The sequence below is a fragment of the Corvus hawaiiensis genome, chromosome 5 (assembly GCF_020740725.1).
Source record: "Corvus hawaiiensis isolate bCorHaw1 chromosome 5, bCorHaw1.pri.cur, whole genome shotgun sequence".
NCBI lineage: Eukaryota > Metazoa > Chordata > Aves > Passeriformes > Corvidae > Corvus > Corvus hawaiiensis.
The window spans coordinates 40742056-40760860 of record NC_063217.1 but is presented as its reverse complement, the minus strand read 5'-3'; the positions used below and the strand labels follow the sequence as shown (position 1 = coordinate 40760860).

Below are 18805 nucleotides of genomic sequence, written 5' to 3'. Positions count from 1 at the left end.
AGCAGGCGCGGACACTGCAGGGACAGACTCCCAGGCTGCAGCACTGGGGATGGATGCCACTGGCCACCCCAGCAGCCAACCTTGCAGCAGCAGAGGTGTCTGATAAGCAGGATGCAGTAGAACCAGAACAATTAGGACTCACTGTTCAATTTAGCACTGTGGCATGTCAGACACAGCAAGGTCACAGCTAAGCTTCATCTTCCTTGCACAGCAGCAGCCATTCACCCCTTTCACTTGGCATTTCAAGTAGCTGATTGCACACAGCCTCCCTGAGCAGCTCTGCAGTCACTTTCTGTAGACCAGGGGGCTCAGCCATGGGCAGGGTGGTGGCCGGGGGAGGCAGGTACCCAGGCCCACAGCACCCAGCAATGCCACACCATGCACTGGGGCAGGCAGCACAGGGGAACCTGGGGGCTCAGGAGTGTTCCTGCCTCCAAACAGGGCCACAGCTGGCCCTCAACTATCTGGTGCAGACAAGGGGCTTGGGGCTGCCACACACAGCAGCAGCTCCTACTTGACAGTTCTCTGTAGCTCTAGCATGGCCAGAGGTCCAAGTGTTCAGGGTGAGTCGTTAAGATTATCAGCTTCTGGTTGGAGCCCATACAAATGTGAAAAGCCCCCACCGTGCCCAAAGAAAAAGCTTAAAGATACTAAGAAAACAAGAGAGAGTTGAGAGTATGATAAAGATATAAAACTGGTGCAAGGGGTGGGTGGTTGTTAAAAGTTATCATTTGTTATCACTTGCATATTTAGGAAAGGTAACATTTAAAGGGCAAAAGATGTACATGTTTGCACACAGCAAACCACACTTGCTTTCCTTTCCAGCTACCATGTTCCACAGAAGTCAACACTACTGGTTAATCCAAGGTTTACCTTGAGAAGTCAGAGAGGAGAGGAGGAAGGTTTGAGCAATGACTTCCAAACAAAGGAAACCGCTTCTGCTACACTATGCAGCCTATTTCTCTGTGCTGAAAAGAAACACAAGTAGCGGGGGAAGTCTGAAGCATGATGCAAAAAACATTACCCAAAAAGGGGAATAAAACTAACTTAAAGCTTCAAAACAAGTGCACAGCTATCCTTGTTTGGCTAGTTTTTGCTAGTTTTAAGTGCCAACACTGCTGTGAGAACTTCAGCATAACAGAAAAATCTGCACAAATTGCCTGTTGGAACCAGACGTACATGAGCTTAGAAATAACAGAATTCACACTCTTCCTTGGTTGCATTTATTGTGCATGAACTTCACAGTCACATTTTACCGCTTTTCATAGAAATTATATAAATTGACATACACAATCACATCAAAACCCAAGTTCTAAAAACAAATAACTTTATTCCTTACATGTATGCTATAAAATTCTGGCTGCATTTTCAAAAAACAACAGTTAAGGAGAACAGTCTAATGTTGGATAGCAGCAAAACCTCCAATATTTATTGTTTTCCTTTGAATGAGACAACCCCCATATTTGTTGCACACTAGTCTAGTTACTTTTAAAGTTGTGCCCTAACACCCCAAAGTAGGATGAATTAATTTTCCTTTCTTATATTCAACTACAAGACCACTCCTCTTGAGAGTCTTCTTCCCAGTTTTGATTAGTGATTACCCTATCCCCACAGAGGTATTGGCTTCTAAAATAATTCTTTGTTTACACTGGTAGACAAAATAGTACCCAGAACGAAGTGTTTCTTTCACCAGCCTTAATTCACCATAAATTAAAACCAAGAATTCTTGTTTCTTCAACTTCTAAAAGACCTTGCTGTCTTCTGCTGTTTTCCACTTCCCCACATACACCATTTCAGCTTTTGAATCAAGATGCTGACATTTTTTGAAGTTCCAAAGTAAAGAGCAAGTATGTAACAGGCATTTTTGACAGCACCTTTAAAAGCATTCAACACAAGTTAGTTATTAGATCAATGGAAGTGCTTATGCTCAAGTATTTTTGCACTGTTAGTTCAGTTGGCAGAGTTGGAATCTTGTTACTAACACAAATTCCTAGTAATGGGATAGTCATCAGCCCTGAGGATCCCTCTTAAAGTTTTAAAGCCAGAACTTGGAACAATTGCTTATCATTGCATGGTTTTGTACCACAAACTTATATGTGAGATTTGCACTTTTAGGGCACCCACTACTTTTTTATAATCCTAAGTTGGATGCCAAATTTTTCCACTTTCTTGACAAAGGAGAAAAGGAGATGCATCTAGAAAACAAGTATCCGTATTGGATGACTGAAGTATACCACCTCTCTCCCTGGAAGTAAAGGGAATCAGTGACAGAACACATCTAGTCTCATCTTCAGCAATAGAAACTGCAAATACATCCCTTAGTGAGTCAGATTTTTCTAGACAACAAATTTGTACTCCAGAAATATAAAATACTTTGGTAGCCTGAAGCTTAAAGGTTACACAGCAGTATAAAATAACAGCAACAACTGGGCAAAGTTAAACCATTAAGTGAGGTCCAACTTCAACTTATGAGGAATTAAAAATCCTTGAAGCTGCAGAACTTTTTTCCAGAACTGATGATTTGAAGAGAGCCAGAGTGTCCAGCTGTAATAGGTTCATAGTGTATGCAGAGCTTATTGTTCAGCTTAACTTCTATTTCAAAACATGAAAGATGATTGAAGAAGAGTCACATCTGTATAACTCAGTCTGGATATTACATCACTTCATGTTCCCCTCCAGAGCTCCAGCAGCAGTTTTCCAAATGCTGTTAAGTTTTGATTTGCTGAGAAGTTAATGCCAACAGTCTCTTGCTGAGCAGTGCATTGTGTCGCTGAAGATACTCTATTACATCTCCTTGCTTCTCAACTATCTCTTCTAAACTGGAATTTTCCCTTGAAGTAACAAAAGTAAATACGGGTTTCAGTAAGTGACAGCAGTCTTCCAATATGTGAAATGTCAGAGCTAATTAACACATACTTAAACAGTTGTTTCCTTTAATTTCACTTTTTCTGGGATCAACTAATTTTTGAGGGAAGAGGCAATCTCCAACACCTTTAGGTTTTACTCTATTTTGCGTGAGAAGGCAGGAAGAAAAAGTTTGGCTGAACTTCATGTCATGTATACACAACTGAGTTACGTATTTCCTGCTAGACACTTACAGAGTGAGGACCTTACTGTTTAACAAACCAAGACGGACAACATGCTAGAACTGTAGCAAAAGCCATGGAATCTTTCCCACACGTATTAGGAAACTTGTTTTGAGCAGGCATAGTATTGTTGTTCAGCTGTGGGAGATCATAAGCTGTTTAAGACAGAAATCTCTTGATTAACCATACATGATATGCTACTATATACAGCAATATCTGTTACATACCATGACAGCATCAGTACCAAAACATTGTGCTATTTCAGATCTACAACATCATGTACAACTACCCACCCCCTTAAAATACATCCAACTTTCAGATATTCCTCATTTTAACTCTGATAGTAACACTGCAACATTTAAGTAAAGCCCAGTTAACTGAGAAAAAAAAAAGTCTGTCAAAGTGCAGAATTTTGTCAAATCTAATTAGGAATTTTTAAAATACAGCAAGATGAAGTACCAATGCCTGAGTGTAGTCTACTCTTTCCTTACATATTATTTCTTCTCACCTGACTTGGGATCTGCCCTCTCAGTACACTTGTGAGCATCTTAGAGCTGAGAAAGTTGTTCTTCAGCCTTACAGCATTTTGTGGAGGAACACTGCCTGTTTCATAGTTCTTAGAAAGTGCTGAGAAGGATATTGAGTGGAAGAAAGCTTAGGTCCAATTAAAAACCTACTGTAGCTAAACTGGGAAAAGTAAAGAGCACAAGTTTTGTAAACAGAAAACTTGCAACCTTAACCAGTAATGAGCACTACCAACTTAAGGCTCCTGATCAGTAGCTCAGGTTGCAGAGGTCAGGATATTCAAAAAACATTCTTATAACAAGGTCAGCTGAAGGGCTGACAGGATTCACTTTTCAATGGATGTTAACTCTCAAGGGAAAGAGAGTCAGAGTTGTATAGAGCTAAATTAAAATAACGGTTTTGCAATCAGTTCTCACAGGAAGTTTGCACTCTTTAATCAAAAATAAGCAGAGTCTTTTCCTCAGCTGGTCATTGTTGCAGACACATTCCCTGGGCATTTGAGAATTTCTCAAGGGAGAAGATGAATGAGAAAGAAATGAGGTCCACCATGCAATCACTATGGTTTTTATATCAAAATGGAAGTCAGACACAGTATCAAAATTCAAGGCAACTCTAAATCCTTCCTGTATCCTGGACATCTACTTCCAAGTTCCATAAAAGCATGTGCATGCTGCATTTGCGACACCAGGGGAAGTCCCAAAGTATTAGTCATCTCTCATTAGTCAATCTTTCATGAAGGCAGCACATATAGAAGCAAGTCATAGTATAGTAGAACATCTCTTATTCAATTCTTATACAGAAATCCATGTTACTTTCAATTACTAGTTTTTGTCAAGTCATACCAGACTGATTTCAGCAACTGGGAAATGTTTGAGCAGTTGGAAGGTACACAAAGAACAAACAAAAAATAAGTCTTGGTGCCCAGGACAGTTTCAGTTACTGTTGGACAGCTTTTATGCCCACTGAGACCTTCCTTACTCCTTAAGTGCCCTCCACACCTTAAAAGTTACTTCCCAAACTCAAAATGCATTCCAAATCCATTGCTAGAATCTCATGTCCAAATGCTGGCACAGAACAGAGCTACAAAGTTTTCTTCTTTGTCTATCAACTGCCCACAATATATTTCCTTCCCTGAAAAAACTAGCTGAAGCAGCTAGGCTTCTGTAGGCCTACTTTAAGTAACAGTGTAAGACACCAGTATCTTTCCTCAAACCCCATACAAAATTAACTAAATCAGATTAAACACAGTTATTTATATTAGAGATTCACAGTCACTTACTATGGAGAAAGTACAAGACTGCTGCATCTCATCTGTGCATCTAAAATGGGGGGCTTATGCATAGTTTGCTTCAGAACTGTTATTCCCACCTCTGGTTTAGCTGACAGGTTTACAATTTACATGGAAGTCTACAGGAAATCATGCAATTACACTAGTGTTACCTATATACCATAGCTGAACACAGCACAAAATGAATTCAAAATTCTTACCTGAATCCAACTTCTGAGGTAATGTGACTAGGGTAGGCATACATCTTTTCTTCTTCAATTATGTCAGGTCTTGGCTTGGCACGATTGAAGTTGCTTATTTTCACTGCAAGAAAGCTTTATAAGTTAGTTGGAAAGTGAGGGAAAAAAGAGCGCTTTCACACCAAAGTCTAGGTTATTAAAATCTGTAACAGATGATCCTAAGATTACCTTAGGATAGGAGATGGAAAGACAGTAAAGGAATCTGAAGAATGGGAAAGAGGGAAAGCAAAAGCAGAATCTATTTCTACTCATTTCTGGAATTGCTTTGATTGTAAGTCAGTGATAGTTTGGCAAGTTGATTGATTCATTGGTTTGCTTCTTTTACTCCCCTCAGTCTTGCTGCTTAGAAGACCTGAATGGGGAACCTTGAACATGCTGCTTAACATCTGCAAAGTTTAATCTGCCATTTAAGAGAGGGTGAAACCTTAGTTGCCTTTTAGAGGGTACCAAGAGTCAGTCTCCAAATTCAGGCCATAAATTCAGCAGCATGCCATAAAAAAATTTGTAAGAAGTGGTGTACTGGTAGCTGGTTCAGAACTCCTAGTTTAAGCTCTTCAAAAATACTAGTTTAACTAGACTAGCTGCAATGAAGCAGCAGCTTGTTTGCCTGATCAGACTAGGGCAGACTTGCTACAGAAAGCCATTGTGAACCTAGCAGTCTTGGCTATCTAACCCAGAAGTCATTCCTGGGCACCTGCGAATAAAGTTTAAGGCTAAATTTAACAGATGTAGAATGGGGATGGGTGGGAAAAGTTGTAGGCACCCTCTGCATTATTTCAAAAAGGAAGCTGAAAATATTTAAAGTCATTCAATGTCAGATCCTGATTCAGAGAAAATATCAAAATATCCAGAGTATGCATTCAGAACTCTGCAGTTAGTGCTGCTTGTGAAACAATACATCTAATGCCATGAAAAACATTACAATCCAGCTCTGTGAGAAATCCACACCACTGCAGCAGAGGAGTGTCCTTACAAGTCAGTAGTATGATGGGGTTTATTACAGGCCACCCTGCTAAAACAATGCTAAGACCCTCCAGAGGTTAACTGCAAGTTAGGCTCAAAGGTTAGTTATTTCTATTATGGTATTTCTCTACAAATAAAACCACAAAGGAATGGATGTGGAATTCTCAACATGTGTTGTTTGTGGGAATGTTGGTCTTTTATTCAAGTGATATTAGAAGTATGTGAGAAAGTAATTAAATCCATATATTTAGTAAGTCTTTTAAAGCTTTACTCCCCTATCCTAGCAGTAAAAAACTTAGAATAGTAAGCTGACATTTAGAGCTGCCTGTATCATACTTCATTCCATGCACTTTTACCTCACTTGAACGATTTATATATGCCAAGTCTATTATAGGTCAATCACAGCAATTCCTTGTAGATTTCTGAATCTCTGCCTCTGCATCCTACAGCTATATACACACACTCCTGCATGGAGATAATCTTAAGGAAGACAGTAGTCCTTCACAGGACATTGACTACCATACAATTCATAAACAGCTCCAACAAGCAAGAGGAAATACCTAGAATTACAATCAGGCAGTCCTAGATTTGTGGGACAGAATTATTTAATGGAAAGTAAGTCAGGTACATGAACCTTCTACAGATAAGCATTTATGTCTCATTCTAATAGTTAAATAATTATTTCACTGTGCAGAAACAATGTGTGAACTGATGCTGCCTTCTCTCCAAAATTTAGGTGTAACATGCTAATACGAAAAAGGGTGGGTTAGTAGTTTTTAGTGTAAATTTACCTTAGTCTCCCCATTGTTCCTCAGCTGATACTATCTTAGCAGCATCTGCTAAGTGCTTGCCTTGAAGAGGGGAACTCTAAACCTCAGCAGAGAGCTGCCCTTAAAACTATCCCATTAAAGAAGCTTCATGCTTCCATCCAGTCACATAGTGTGCTCTGAGAGAAAAAAACCCATCTGAATGTCATTATTATTAAAGATTGTCAGGGTATTTTCAAATTGGCCAAACACATTTGCTTTGCCTCAGTACAGACTTAATTTGGTATTAAAATGTTGAAAAACTTTAAAACCCAACACTACAGACAAGACAGACCTGCAAGGAGTCTCCCAGCCTACCTCAACAAGCATTGGGATGGAAAACAAGAAAATAAATTACACTACCCACTGGAAAAAGCAACCTAGGGTGACTGGAGGTCTTCCTCATCTTGCAGCAGGTGTAAAGTCACATGAAAATTAACCCTAATTTTGTACACCAAGCTTTAGAGAATGAATTTTACATTGATTTGCAGCTGCTCAGGAGATAAGGTAGCTGTTGCTAAAAGACACTGCCTTACTCCTTCCTAGCAATGCAACTCTTCCCCTTAGTTCCAGGATTCACTGGACCCTTCTTCAAGCCTCTTTTAGCTGGAAAGCACAACACTGCACCCCACAACTTCCCTGTATACACTGGTTAATGAATTTGAAGGTCACAGGAATTGGCACAGTACAAGTCAGGAAACAATATGCTTTTGGTGACAAATAAGCAGAAAAATAGTTTGAGAGTTCTTACAGAAGTACAGGCTCAGATCTTACTACTATGAAGGTCATCTTTCTTGCACTTATCCTTTTTGGTCAAGGTAAGAGACACGCAATATAGTTCTTTGAGCTCCAGCAGGCCTCAGGGCTAGAAATAGCATTTCTCTGGAATTCCTGACATTCTATTAAAGTTTTACAATTTATCTCTTATTTCCCAAGTTTCCCAGGAAAGTAAGTATGCGTATGCAAAGAAGGGATGATCTCCAGCATTCTTAGAATAGTTTTCTAGGACTGCCATGATTGCATTCCCTCATCACTGCCTTTATTCTTCCAGAGGACAGTCAGTCTACTTGAGCCATGCTGGGCCATTCAGGGGAAAGCCTGACAAGCCTGCAGTATTCAGGCTTATGCACACTTGTAAGACAAGGACATAGTTTAGGGCTGGGACCTTATTTTTTGGTGCATTTTTCATGCTGTTGCAGAAGAGTCAAGAACAGATTTTATTTCCTAGATGAACAAACTACTTGGCAGTATTTCTCTGTGTGCCATTGCATTACTATGAACATACCAAAGTTTTCTTTTAAGCATTTATTTATCAACATTTTAGACAGTTTTGAAAAGTTTAAAGGCAAGTGTTTTATCACGTCTCCTTAAGTTACACCAAACCTAAAGCAGACAACCTTACAAACCAACAGTGATCGCACAAAGCAAAGCCTCACAGTTTTATAAAGCAGTATCTTGTTTTGATACAATCACAGCTTCCAGAACCCATGCCTCTTTTAAATATTAGAAGAAACCTTCCATTCTAGTGTCAAAGAGAAACCAAAGCCTTTGGGGTGGGACCAGGGAAAGAGGATGAGGCTGGATAAGGCACAATCACACGATCAGGTATGCAAACCCCACATGTAAATCCCAGAAGCAGTTCTGACTAAGCCAGCCAGCTCTTACTGCTTCACAGCTTGTGGTGCATGCATTTGAGAAACACTGATAAACGGACAAACCTGTTCCCAGCATACTTTTGGAAACAATTAGGCATTTATTGCCACTTCTCTGGATTAACAGCTTTGAGATAACATGGAGCTTTCATTTAGCAGCCCTTGGAACCAAATCAAGCTTGACAACCTTTCCCAATTTGTTTTGGATTTGCCTTAGTTCTCTTTCTACAAGCACAGAATCGTTCTGTATTTATAATGGCAGTTAAATACCTTGGGGCACCCCAAGTGAACTACAGTGAGGGCAAACAAAACAGTTGAGTACCAGCTATAATGAATCTCACACAAGAAGGCAAAGCTTGCCTCTCTCACCTGTGTAAATCACTAAGCATGTCAGGGAACTAATCATCTCCAGGCTCAGGACTCCCAGGATAAGATACAGGTACAGCTTACTGTGATCAGGAAAGGAATGCTGCACTGACAGAATCAAGAGCAGGGCTGTATTACCTAGAAAACAAATGTTATATTTTACAGACTTACTAATCTTATTAGCTATTGAAAATAAATTAATACTTTCTCATCCCCAGTATCTGCATTATGCTGCAACATTTCAGTAATGCTTTTCCATTTCATACCATACTTGCCCCTACAGCTAATTTCCTTAACATGCAAGTTTATATGTGCTGGTAGCAAAATAAAGTTTAAATTCAGCATATGACTGCAATGGTAGACAATGATAAGTTTTCTTATAGATTCTTCTGACTTAAAAAACAAGAGTCGAAGAAACACACTAGAAATACCTAAAACAGGTACAGGGGTTTAAACAGTTTCTGGCTTTGCTGATGGTATCCATCTTACCCATTCCTTCAATTCCTAAGAGATCACATTAGTCAGCTGAAAATGAGGGAGTATTTTCCTTCAAGTAGTGGATTTAAAATATATTTAAATTAGGCTAAAAGAGCAAAAAAACCTAAACACCTTCCTTTCAAAGCCTATTTGTATAGGCTTCCACTTGCCCAGCTATTATCTTAATACTTGAACGTTACTGAAAGTTTAATGGGAATGAGTACAATTAATCAAGGAGAAAAAATACTGAGTTACAGACCTAAAAAGCATTTTTAATTCTTTATACACCCTCTTTTCTGACGCTGAGTGTGAAATGTTCTCTTCCTTCCTGTAAAAATGTTATAACCAGTGTCTGGGTAAAGTACTAAATTTATAAAGACTATTCATATAGCTAGGGAACTGTGCAGTTCTCTTTCCTTCAGTGTCATTCAAGTGAAAGAAGTGGTATCAGCAGTCATTACCATGGCAGGAAGCTTGCAGTAATGGAAGAACTACCTTCAGAACAAGAGATGATCAAAATTCTACAGCACACACCTGATTGCACCTGAACAGTCACAAATGTCCTGAGTTTGTCTAGCAGGGGAGAACTGGGCTCCAAGACTGAAAGCAGGGCTAAGTATTGCAGATTACACTGCAACACGAAGAAATAGTCCTTCTACATCCTTAAGCCTCCTGTAGCTTGCTTTTGTCACTGCATTCCAAACACTTCTACATCTTCAGAGCTCTATCTAGTGGCCAGAGCCTGAAGTGTTGTGCATTTACCAAGCTGACTAGCGCTTTTAGGGACTCTCTGGAAAAAAAGGTAGGTTTTTATATAGAACAGGACCATTTCACTCATTAATTCTGGTGAAAAAAAATCTACTCCAGGATTATAAGAGGCGAAATACTGTAAAAGCCATCACTCTGCCCTTTTCCACTGCTATTTGTAGGAAAAATCCCCTTAAATAAGATGGATTTCAGATTTGGAAGTGATTTGTAGAAAAGTTTCACCAGTTAGTTTCACCAACACTTTACAGCTAAACTTGCCAGTGATGCAACTTAAAAATATAGAGTTAAATCACTCCTATATGCCACCTTTTGTCCATACAAAGTTGAAAAAGCCAATCAGAAATAGAGCAGAATGTTACACAGAGCCCAATGAAGACCAGAAAATCGGCTATTTTCACTGAATTCAGTTAAGCAACAAGCAATTCATCTGTTTCTATGTGAATTGCTGAGCTTGAAAGAGAAGAGCAGCACACTTCCTGGAAGGACTAGCAGTCTTACCACATATTCACCCAAACAAATGAATATGCAATCAAGATCACTAGCAGTCAAACACAGACCTTGCTGACTGAATATTTTATGGCTGAAGACTAAATGCTAATGACTAAATGTTTTACTCAACCTTAGATGCATGAGCATTTTTGCACTACAGTTCCATACAACCTCTATCTGGCAGACAAGAAAGATCACTCCAGAGGTTCATCTGACTAAAATATAATTTGTAAGTGCTCATAGGCAGGTTTTCAGAAGTTCATAATATATAATACAAATTACATATAAACTGTTCAGTCTTCTATTGTGTCACAGTTTAAAACTTCATAAAGAAAAAAACCCAAGTTCACCTAACCTGTGGCGTGTATCAGCAGTGGAAGCCTTTTTAGATGCCTTGTTGATCGGTATATGGAGAAGTAACCTCTTCTTCTGACTCTGCTGTGGTGGTGCTGGACATACCGTTCGAAAAAGATATGCAGAACCCACAGAACTACTTTTGCAATTATTATGACAGTCTGCACTTTAAGTGGGTGAGTGTAGTTTCCAGGGCACTTATCTTGGTTTGGATTGGGGTAAGAACAAAACATAGCCGCTAAAAATGCTAGAACAACAAAAGCAACCTGGAAGAGAAAGGAAGAAAGAAAAATCTTTCAAGTCAACATTTAGCTCTATATATGAAAAAAACCTGCAACACAAAACCAGGATTATGTAGTTTATTCATTATGCATTACTTTCTGAATTGATTTAATTAGCATTGAGGTAACATATAAAACATTAGACATTTGCTACAACCACGACATGCCACTCTGGGAACATACAGATGACTGAAATTGCTAAGTAGTAAGATTGACTTCCAGGAAGGACAACCAGTCTCCAGCAGAACAGACCTGGTAATTGTCACCCTTCCCAGAATTTCTACTAAGTGAATTTCACTGTTCCTCAACTCTTCATAGTGAATTTATTTCATTTCTGAACCCTCCTTACTATGCTTTTTTACTTCAAGGAGAACTTGATACATGCTCCTATAAAAGAAAATCACATCTTTTTAGACTCATTCAATTACACTTAATACTGCTCTGTGGGACAGGCTCTTATCTTATTGGTACAGTCTATGTTTCCTTAAATTGACATTTCCTAAGTGAAAATCCACCCTTTACTACAGCCATTGAAGATAGTCTCCAGGTTGACATTAGAAAAGTGAATCATCATAGTAACTTAAAGTGAATTATTAACCCTGAGTAGGCCTCTTTGCCAACTGGTAATCATTCTTTAGTGTATTTACTATCAGATTTTTCCATTTTACCTTTTTACTTATGTCAGAATGACCAGATAGATTGTCAGTCAGACTGCATTTATAGTCAGATTGTATGTATACTTATCCTTTCAGACTACTGCCATTATGCCATAACTTCTCCTGCGTTCTAGACTCCTCTCCAACTTTTTGGCATCAGCAATCTTTCGGCCAATTAGGAGGCAAAGTTGTGGATGCATATTACCTGTGGTACATGTATATTACCTGTGGTACATGTATACACACAGGGCTTTCTTAATACTTACAGGGTTTTGCCACAGAAAATATTTCCTCTACTGTGTTCATTTAATGAGCAAGAATAATATTATACTTTCTCATCCTGGTTCATTCTACAGAACAGGAATATTTTTAAAACGGAATTGTAAAGAAAAACAACTCCCACCAATACAGAAGTAAATTGAGAGCTTCTATAGACAAAACAACAACAAAAAAATCTATTTGCCTCAAGTCTGCAAATGTCTAATAGTTCTAATACACTTAGCTTAAAAAAAGGTGTCAGATGTTCTGCATGTCATAACTAACAGAAACAGCACAGAGAACCAAAGATGGAGGAAAGCACCCAATTTTCATCTGTTCCCTTTGTTTCCATATGTAGTTCTACGAATATTTAAAATCCCACCACCCCCTTTCCACCCTCTTGAACTTATATTTCCTATTTTTGTACTTCGTCAAGCAACATTCTTCACAAAAATTAACTTTTCAGAATGACTTAATTACTCTTGAGACAAACTGCCCTTAGCTTGCTCTGGTTGTGACCAGAGTTAGGCAGCTGGGGAGGAAGCAAAAAAGGGGAATCATTTTCACACAATCGTCAATACCTAAAAGAGACAGTACAGAGGACAGATAGGATAGAAGGTGGAAGGAGAAAAACCCAAACCAAAATAGGAGTGTACTCCACATTACCCATAAAACCATATTATCCTGAGATAGGTTAAGTAGCTAGATTAAGTAGTTAAATAAGAGGAAGGTTTATCATTTGTTTAATCTATTATTTTAGCACCTTCTTTTCTTACAAAGCTAAGAATAACTCAGCTATTTTATTTGATCTGTTTACTGTTTGGTTTGCCATTTTGCAATAGTGACACATTTAGCTCTACTCCTTCCAGGAGTTAGGAATGCATTTTAGTACAGAAAATAGCTATATTAAACTGATGCAAGCAGGAATGACCTAGCACTGCATCTTGACTAAACTACCACAATAGTGTATACAAGAGGAAACAGGAAGCTGGCATTTAGAGTGGTATTTATTAAACATATTTTGCTTGCATTGTTGTGCAGTTCAATAACAAGTGTTTCACCCCTCACATATTTTTACATACAAAAAGTTATTCTTACAAAGAGTAGTATTTAAGTTCAATTTTGTGTATGCATACACACACAGAAGATTAAGGAAAGACAGGATTAATATGAAGAAATTATTTCTAGTCTGTACACTTCACATTGCTCTCCAGCCTCCTGATGGGAAGCCTTCAGAAAAGCAAGGCTTGGCAAAAGGAAAGGCACTCAAAAATCCAGTCCCACCACCCTCCAGCATATCCTACCCATACTTTCCAGATTTGTATGTAAATAGGCAGCTGCACCACAGCAGCTATTTTGCTACCTAGCTCCATTTCTTGGCACCAGAAGATGAAGAAAAAATACTCCAAGTTACATACAAATTACTTTAGAGATGCATTACAGCTCTACTGTATAATACTGTGATGGCTTAACTTCTCCAGGACATTTACCCCTCTGGCAGGCTGTGCATCAGAAGTCAGTCTGGCCTCTCTCCATATTCCACAAGATTAATGCATGTTTGCAGAAGCATAGGGGATAGAAATCTAACAAGCTTGTTTTCCCTATCCATCTTTTCAGTGAGAGAGACAGTGCCACTCCAGGTAGCAATTATAATGCTATTTTGCCAACAGAAAAGGATACTTCTCCATTTTGCTCCAAGGACCAACTAGTCACTGAAGCAGGTTCAGCAATAGCAATGAGACAACCTGTGAAAAAGTGTGTTGACAGATGCCACAGAAGTTTTCCCATTTAACCTACCCACACTTCTCTCCATTTGCAGGAGCGAGGAAAAGGTGGGGGGAAGAACAGGCAGCAGTTTCCTAGGATCTGGGTGACAGATATTTGGCTGCATCAGCTATGGTAGTAGATAGTAAAGCCCCAAGGCTTGGCAGAAAAATATTCACTGCTCTATTACTAATAGCAGACTTCAAGTGCCTTCTATAATGGGATGGCACAGAGTTCTTCTGGTAGGGGAAGGGAATAAAAATAAAGCTGGATACATGGTTTCCACTGGGCATTTTGGTAGTCTATTCAGCAGAACAGCAAAAGCCTTTCTTAAGTCTACTTGACAGCCAGAGAAGCATTTCTTGATACTACTACAAGGCCCGCAAAACATCTACTCCTAAAATTAGAAGGCTAAAGCACATTGAACAGCTTTATGCAGCTGCCCAAAGAAAGACCTTAGAGGCTGGTACATGGTTCTAGCAGAGAGCATGTTTTCAAGAGCACTGGGCACACTATTTTTTGTTTGAGATCAAATGAAGCTCTAAAATAGCTCGTGTCACTGGTACTACAGAATCATAGAATCTAGGTTGGAAAAGACCCTTTAAGATCACCAAGTCCACCATTTACTTAACACTACCAAGTCCACTGCTAACCCACGCACCTAAAAGGCATGAAAGTGCTATTTCAGTCAGATCTTAGGCTCAGAGCTCTTCAGCCTTCCTTCTTCGTATCTGGCTGCCACACACTCACAAGCAACGACAAGCCTCTTCAGCTTATCAAGGACAAACTCATTACTAGGCAGGACTCTCTCTGCTTCTGTCCACCAACCCCCACAAATGCCTAGATACTGTTCAGTATTTGTGCTTTTTTGCTCTTAACCTCCAGAAGTGAGAACAGGAAGTTACACTTGGATTAATTTCTCTCTCCATCCACTACCATGCAACACCCCCTAAGCAAGTCCAGCTTTACTTTTTTAGTTACCTTCTCTCTGCAATTACATTTGCTCTCAGAAGGCATGGCATCAAAACTATCAGCCCTCTACAACCAGTATAGCACTTCTACAGCAGTAATATTATTTTTTAAGTAAATTTCCAACAGCATAGAAGAACTACTATTTAAAATGCTCTTCTTCCTAACAAGATGTGTCACAACCAGAATGAGAAGGCAGCAAGTATCTGATAACACATACACTATCAAAATGTATTGGCAAAGGGGACCTCACTGGTTTGGAAGAACAGTGTACGCAATTCCCTATCATATCATCAGAATTCTGTCACAGGAACAGTAAGGATTCAGAAGAGAGATAGCAAGTTTTCTTAGGGAAATCATGCTTCTTAAACTTACATGTATTAGCAACAGGAAATTGGCAAGGAGAACTACTGAGATAGCATGAAATTTTGGCCTCAGCTGGGAATGCAATGTATGAGACGAAATAAGTGGTGCATCCAGTAGAGGGTCATCTTCCAAACTCTGTGTTATTTCCAAGGAACCCTAGAACAGAAGGAGAGAGCAAACAATAGCAACAGGTAAGCTCTAAAAGTAAAGTACAAAGGTCTAGGAATTTTCTGTTAGCAAATCAAGCCCTGAGGGGGGAAAAAAAAACCCACTAGGTTAATATCTTGAGACAAGCTCTTAAACTCTAGGTAAACTCTCACCATACCTTTATGTGAGAACTCAGTCCCTTAGGAATCCAATACTAATCTACTTCCTAGTATCACACTGAGTCTTCAGGAACTTTAGCCTTTAAAATGTATTACAAATATCTGAGCTTCAGCCCTGAGAGATATCAGAAGCATTAGTATATTTACGGGAAAAAGTAGAAAAAGTGACAAAATCTCTCTCACATACTTTATACAGGTACTGCAAAACTCTTTGTTGTTCTCACTTCTGTCCAACTACAGTTGGAGGCAACAACAAAACTGCACTGTAACAGTTCTGAGGGATTCAGCCTCTGATACTACTGACATGTCAAAACACCAAAACCGGAACTGAACTTGGGCAAGAAAGAAGCAGCAGTACACAGAGGGAAGAAGATGCTACCAAGTGCTGAGCAAGATGTTCTCTGCCTACACTAGAGAGAATGCAGCCCACCCTTGTCATGTTGGAGCCAAGTATTAGGTCTTTGACTTCACATACGGCTCAAATGTAGTATCTTTTACTAAGCAGAAGGTAAAACTAATTATGAGTGGAGGGAAAAACCTTGGACAAGGAACTTGCCCCACAGCTGTGCATCCCTGCTCCTTTCAGGCCAGGACAAGGTCATTCAATACATACTAAGTGAAATGTACACAGGCACCATGATGGCCAAAATTGCTACAGTTTCTCTCTTAGCGTCTTGTTACACGTCCCTTGCCTCAGAAGATAAAGTAACTGAAGAGTTCCACTCAAGTTTTGACAGCTCTTCTCAGTGATACCAACCACAGCCCAGAGCAACAAAACGAGGGCAGACCCCATCCCACTCCAGACTTCTGACTATTCAGACATGCCAGGGGCTGTTGGGGTCCCTCCCCCGCCGTGTAGCCCTGGGAGAGGGGCCCTGAGGGCACAGACACGGGGCTTCCCTGCCCCTGCTCAGCCTCGTTCCCATTGGTTGGTTTGTGTTCCCTGCGCGGGCAGAAGGACCCTTGGTCCCGTGACTGGAACAGTTCCTCGGCAGAGCCCCGGCCATGCGGCTGGAGAAATAAACATCTCTGAAACATCTACCAAGAATCTGTCCACATATGTATTTCTTTTCCACGGGACTCCTGGTTTGATATATGCGTGTTACAGTATCTCCGCTGTAACAAGGGGCCTCTGGGCTATTTCCTGTTTTATGAACTGAGGACTTCTCTTCGCCATGAGAGAAGGCAGCATAAGACTCAAGACAAGTGAGGCACACCATCCTTCTAGACACTAGCACAGGAAGAGAGGGATTAGACCTAGGTTTATACTTCATGTCAATGAGGACAGTGTAGATTGTCTCCCCCAGTGTTATTTCACCTGCAGACAACTGTCTACAGTGAAGGAAGTAGTCATCAAGGGTTATTTCAGTCAACAACCAGTTTTATTTTAGAACTGTGAATACTACACACCTGCCCTACCACAGAGAAGTGTGAACAGACCACCCTCAGCTATTTGATACTTTTTAATTAGCCCAGTTTTTGACTGTAAATGACCCTTACTGAAATACATGCCTGGTAAGATGACCTTTTACTGCACACCTAAATGTTTAGAATTGGCACTCCTCTTATGTCACTGATACAAAATCCAGAAGCAAGAGAGCAAAGATAACCTCTCTCCCTCGTTTGCCTGTTTTCACAGGCCAGGTACAATCTTAAGCTCTGAAAGCAAGGACCAACACTCCAGCAGCCAAGGCATCTTGCCTTATTCTTTAGATTACACATCAGTAAGAAATTCATTACTATGAAGGTGGAGAGACACTAGAACAGGCTGTCTGGTGAAGCTATGGATGTCACATTTCTGGAAGTGTTTAAGGCCAGGCTGGATGGAGTTTTGAGCAACCTGGTCTAGTGGAAGGTGTTCCTGCCCATGGCAGGGGGGTTGGAAATAGATATTTAAAGAACCTTCAACCCAAACCATTTTATGATCACAGAATCAATAGCAGGGTTAACAGCTCACATCTCCCACAAACACAGCAATTCTCCTTAGGACAATATCCTTTGTCTCATGGGAACAAATGATTCACCATTTCTGCAATACCATGAGAGATCAGGGCACTCCTTCACAGACACAGCTTTATCAGAGCTTTGACCATGCTACTTTCTCTACAAGACCGGCTACAATCCATCTTTGCATCCTAAAATACAGCCAATATTAGGAAGAACCAGATAACATAATCTCTTCAAATAGGTATTATTATAGACAAAATGGAGAGGAGGGGAATTAAAGCATGGGATATGATGATCCCATGCAGACATTAAAACAATTTAGTAAATATCCTAACTAGAGCAAACACAGGTTTCATTTCATTAAGCTGAGCTGAAACCAGAGCTGTCAAAAGCCAAAACGCCTTAAACATGGACTTGTTTGGCACTGCTGCTCAGGACAAGGTTAAAGCTTCAGCCACTTGGCTCCCTGATCCACTTCCAGCATGTGACAACTTCCACAGCAGCCCAGCAGCAGGAGGAGGAGGAGGGCAGACAGGAACAAGCCACAGCCAGCAAGCCTTGCCCACACAGGCTTCCAGCTGGGGCGGGGAGAAACATCCAAACAAACACAAAAACGCCGTGGTCATGCCCGCGAACAGCACATAATCCAGAGATGGCACTGACAGGACCCGCCTATGGAAAAATAAACCAGAAAACCTGAAGGAGACACACGAGCAGCCTTGATTAGAGACTAAAAAAAAAAAAAATCCCAGGCCCAAATGCCTCGGGGTTATTCCAAACCCGGCTGGGGAGGGGCAGCGCGGGGAGCGAGGGGCCGCGGCGGCCTCCTCACTTCCGAAAGGGCCACTGGGGAGGCGCCTGGGCCGGCGGCTCCCCCCAGAAGAAACAGATAAAGCCTCGGGCGCCCGGGACGTAAAACACCCAGGAGGAGGCGGAAGGAAGAGACGGCAAGGAACACGAGGCGCTCGCCCGGCGGCGCCCACCCTCAGCGGCAGCCCGGCCGCTCACCCGGGCGGGGCCCCCGCGGCCGCGGCCCCGCTCCCGCCCGCCGCGCTCACGTTGTCCAGGTTCTGCCGCCGCCTCTCCGCCGTCAGCGCCATCACCGCCTCCCGCCTCGGCCGCCCGAGCGGCGTTTAATGGGCGCTCCCGGCGCGGCCCTGCCGGCGGCTGGCCACGGGCAGCGCCGCCACCCCGCCCCGCCAGCAGCGCCCCGGCCGCCATTGGG

The 18805-nt window shown here is 40.9% G+C and overlaps 1 protein-coding gene across 2 annotated transcripts; it reads right to left on the bottom strand.

Moving 5' to 3' along the window:
* Positions 1–1200: 1200 nt before the first annotated feature.
* TMEM192 (transmembrane protein 192) lies at positions 1201–18803 on the bottom strand. 2 transcript variants are annotated; one of them, XM_048304280.1, is made up of 6 exons: positions 18589–18803; positions 15317–15463; positions 11015–11279; positions 8929–9063; positions 5100–5202; positions 1201–2831 (listed from the first exon to the last, which is right to left on the bottom strand). In XM_048304280.1, exons 1-6 carry the CDS (start codon positions 18799–18801, stop codon positions 2708–2710), a joined length of 987 nt encoding a protein of 328 aa, XP_048160237.1. In that variant the 5' UTR covers positions 18802–18803; the 3' UTR covers positions 1201–2707. The 2 variants fall into 2 exon arrangements, with proteins under 2 accessions (XP_048160237.1, XP_048160238.1); XM_048304281.1 differs by having other exon boundaries at positions 18639–18774.
* Positions 18804–18805: the final 2 nt, after the last annotated feature.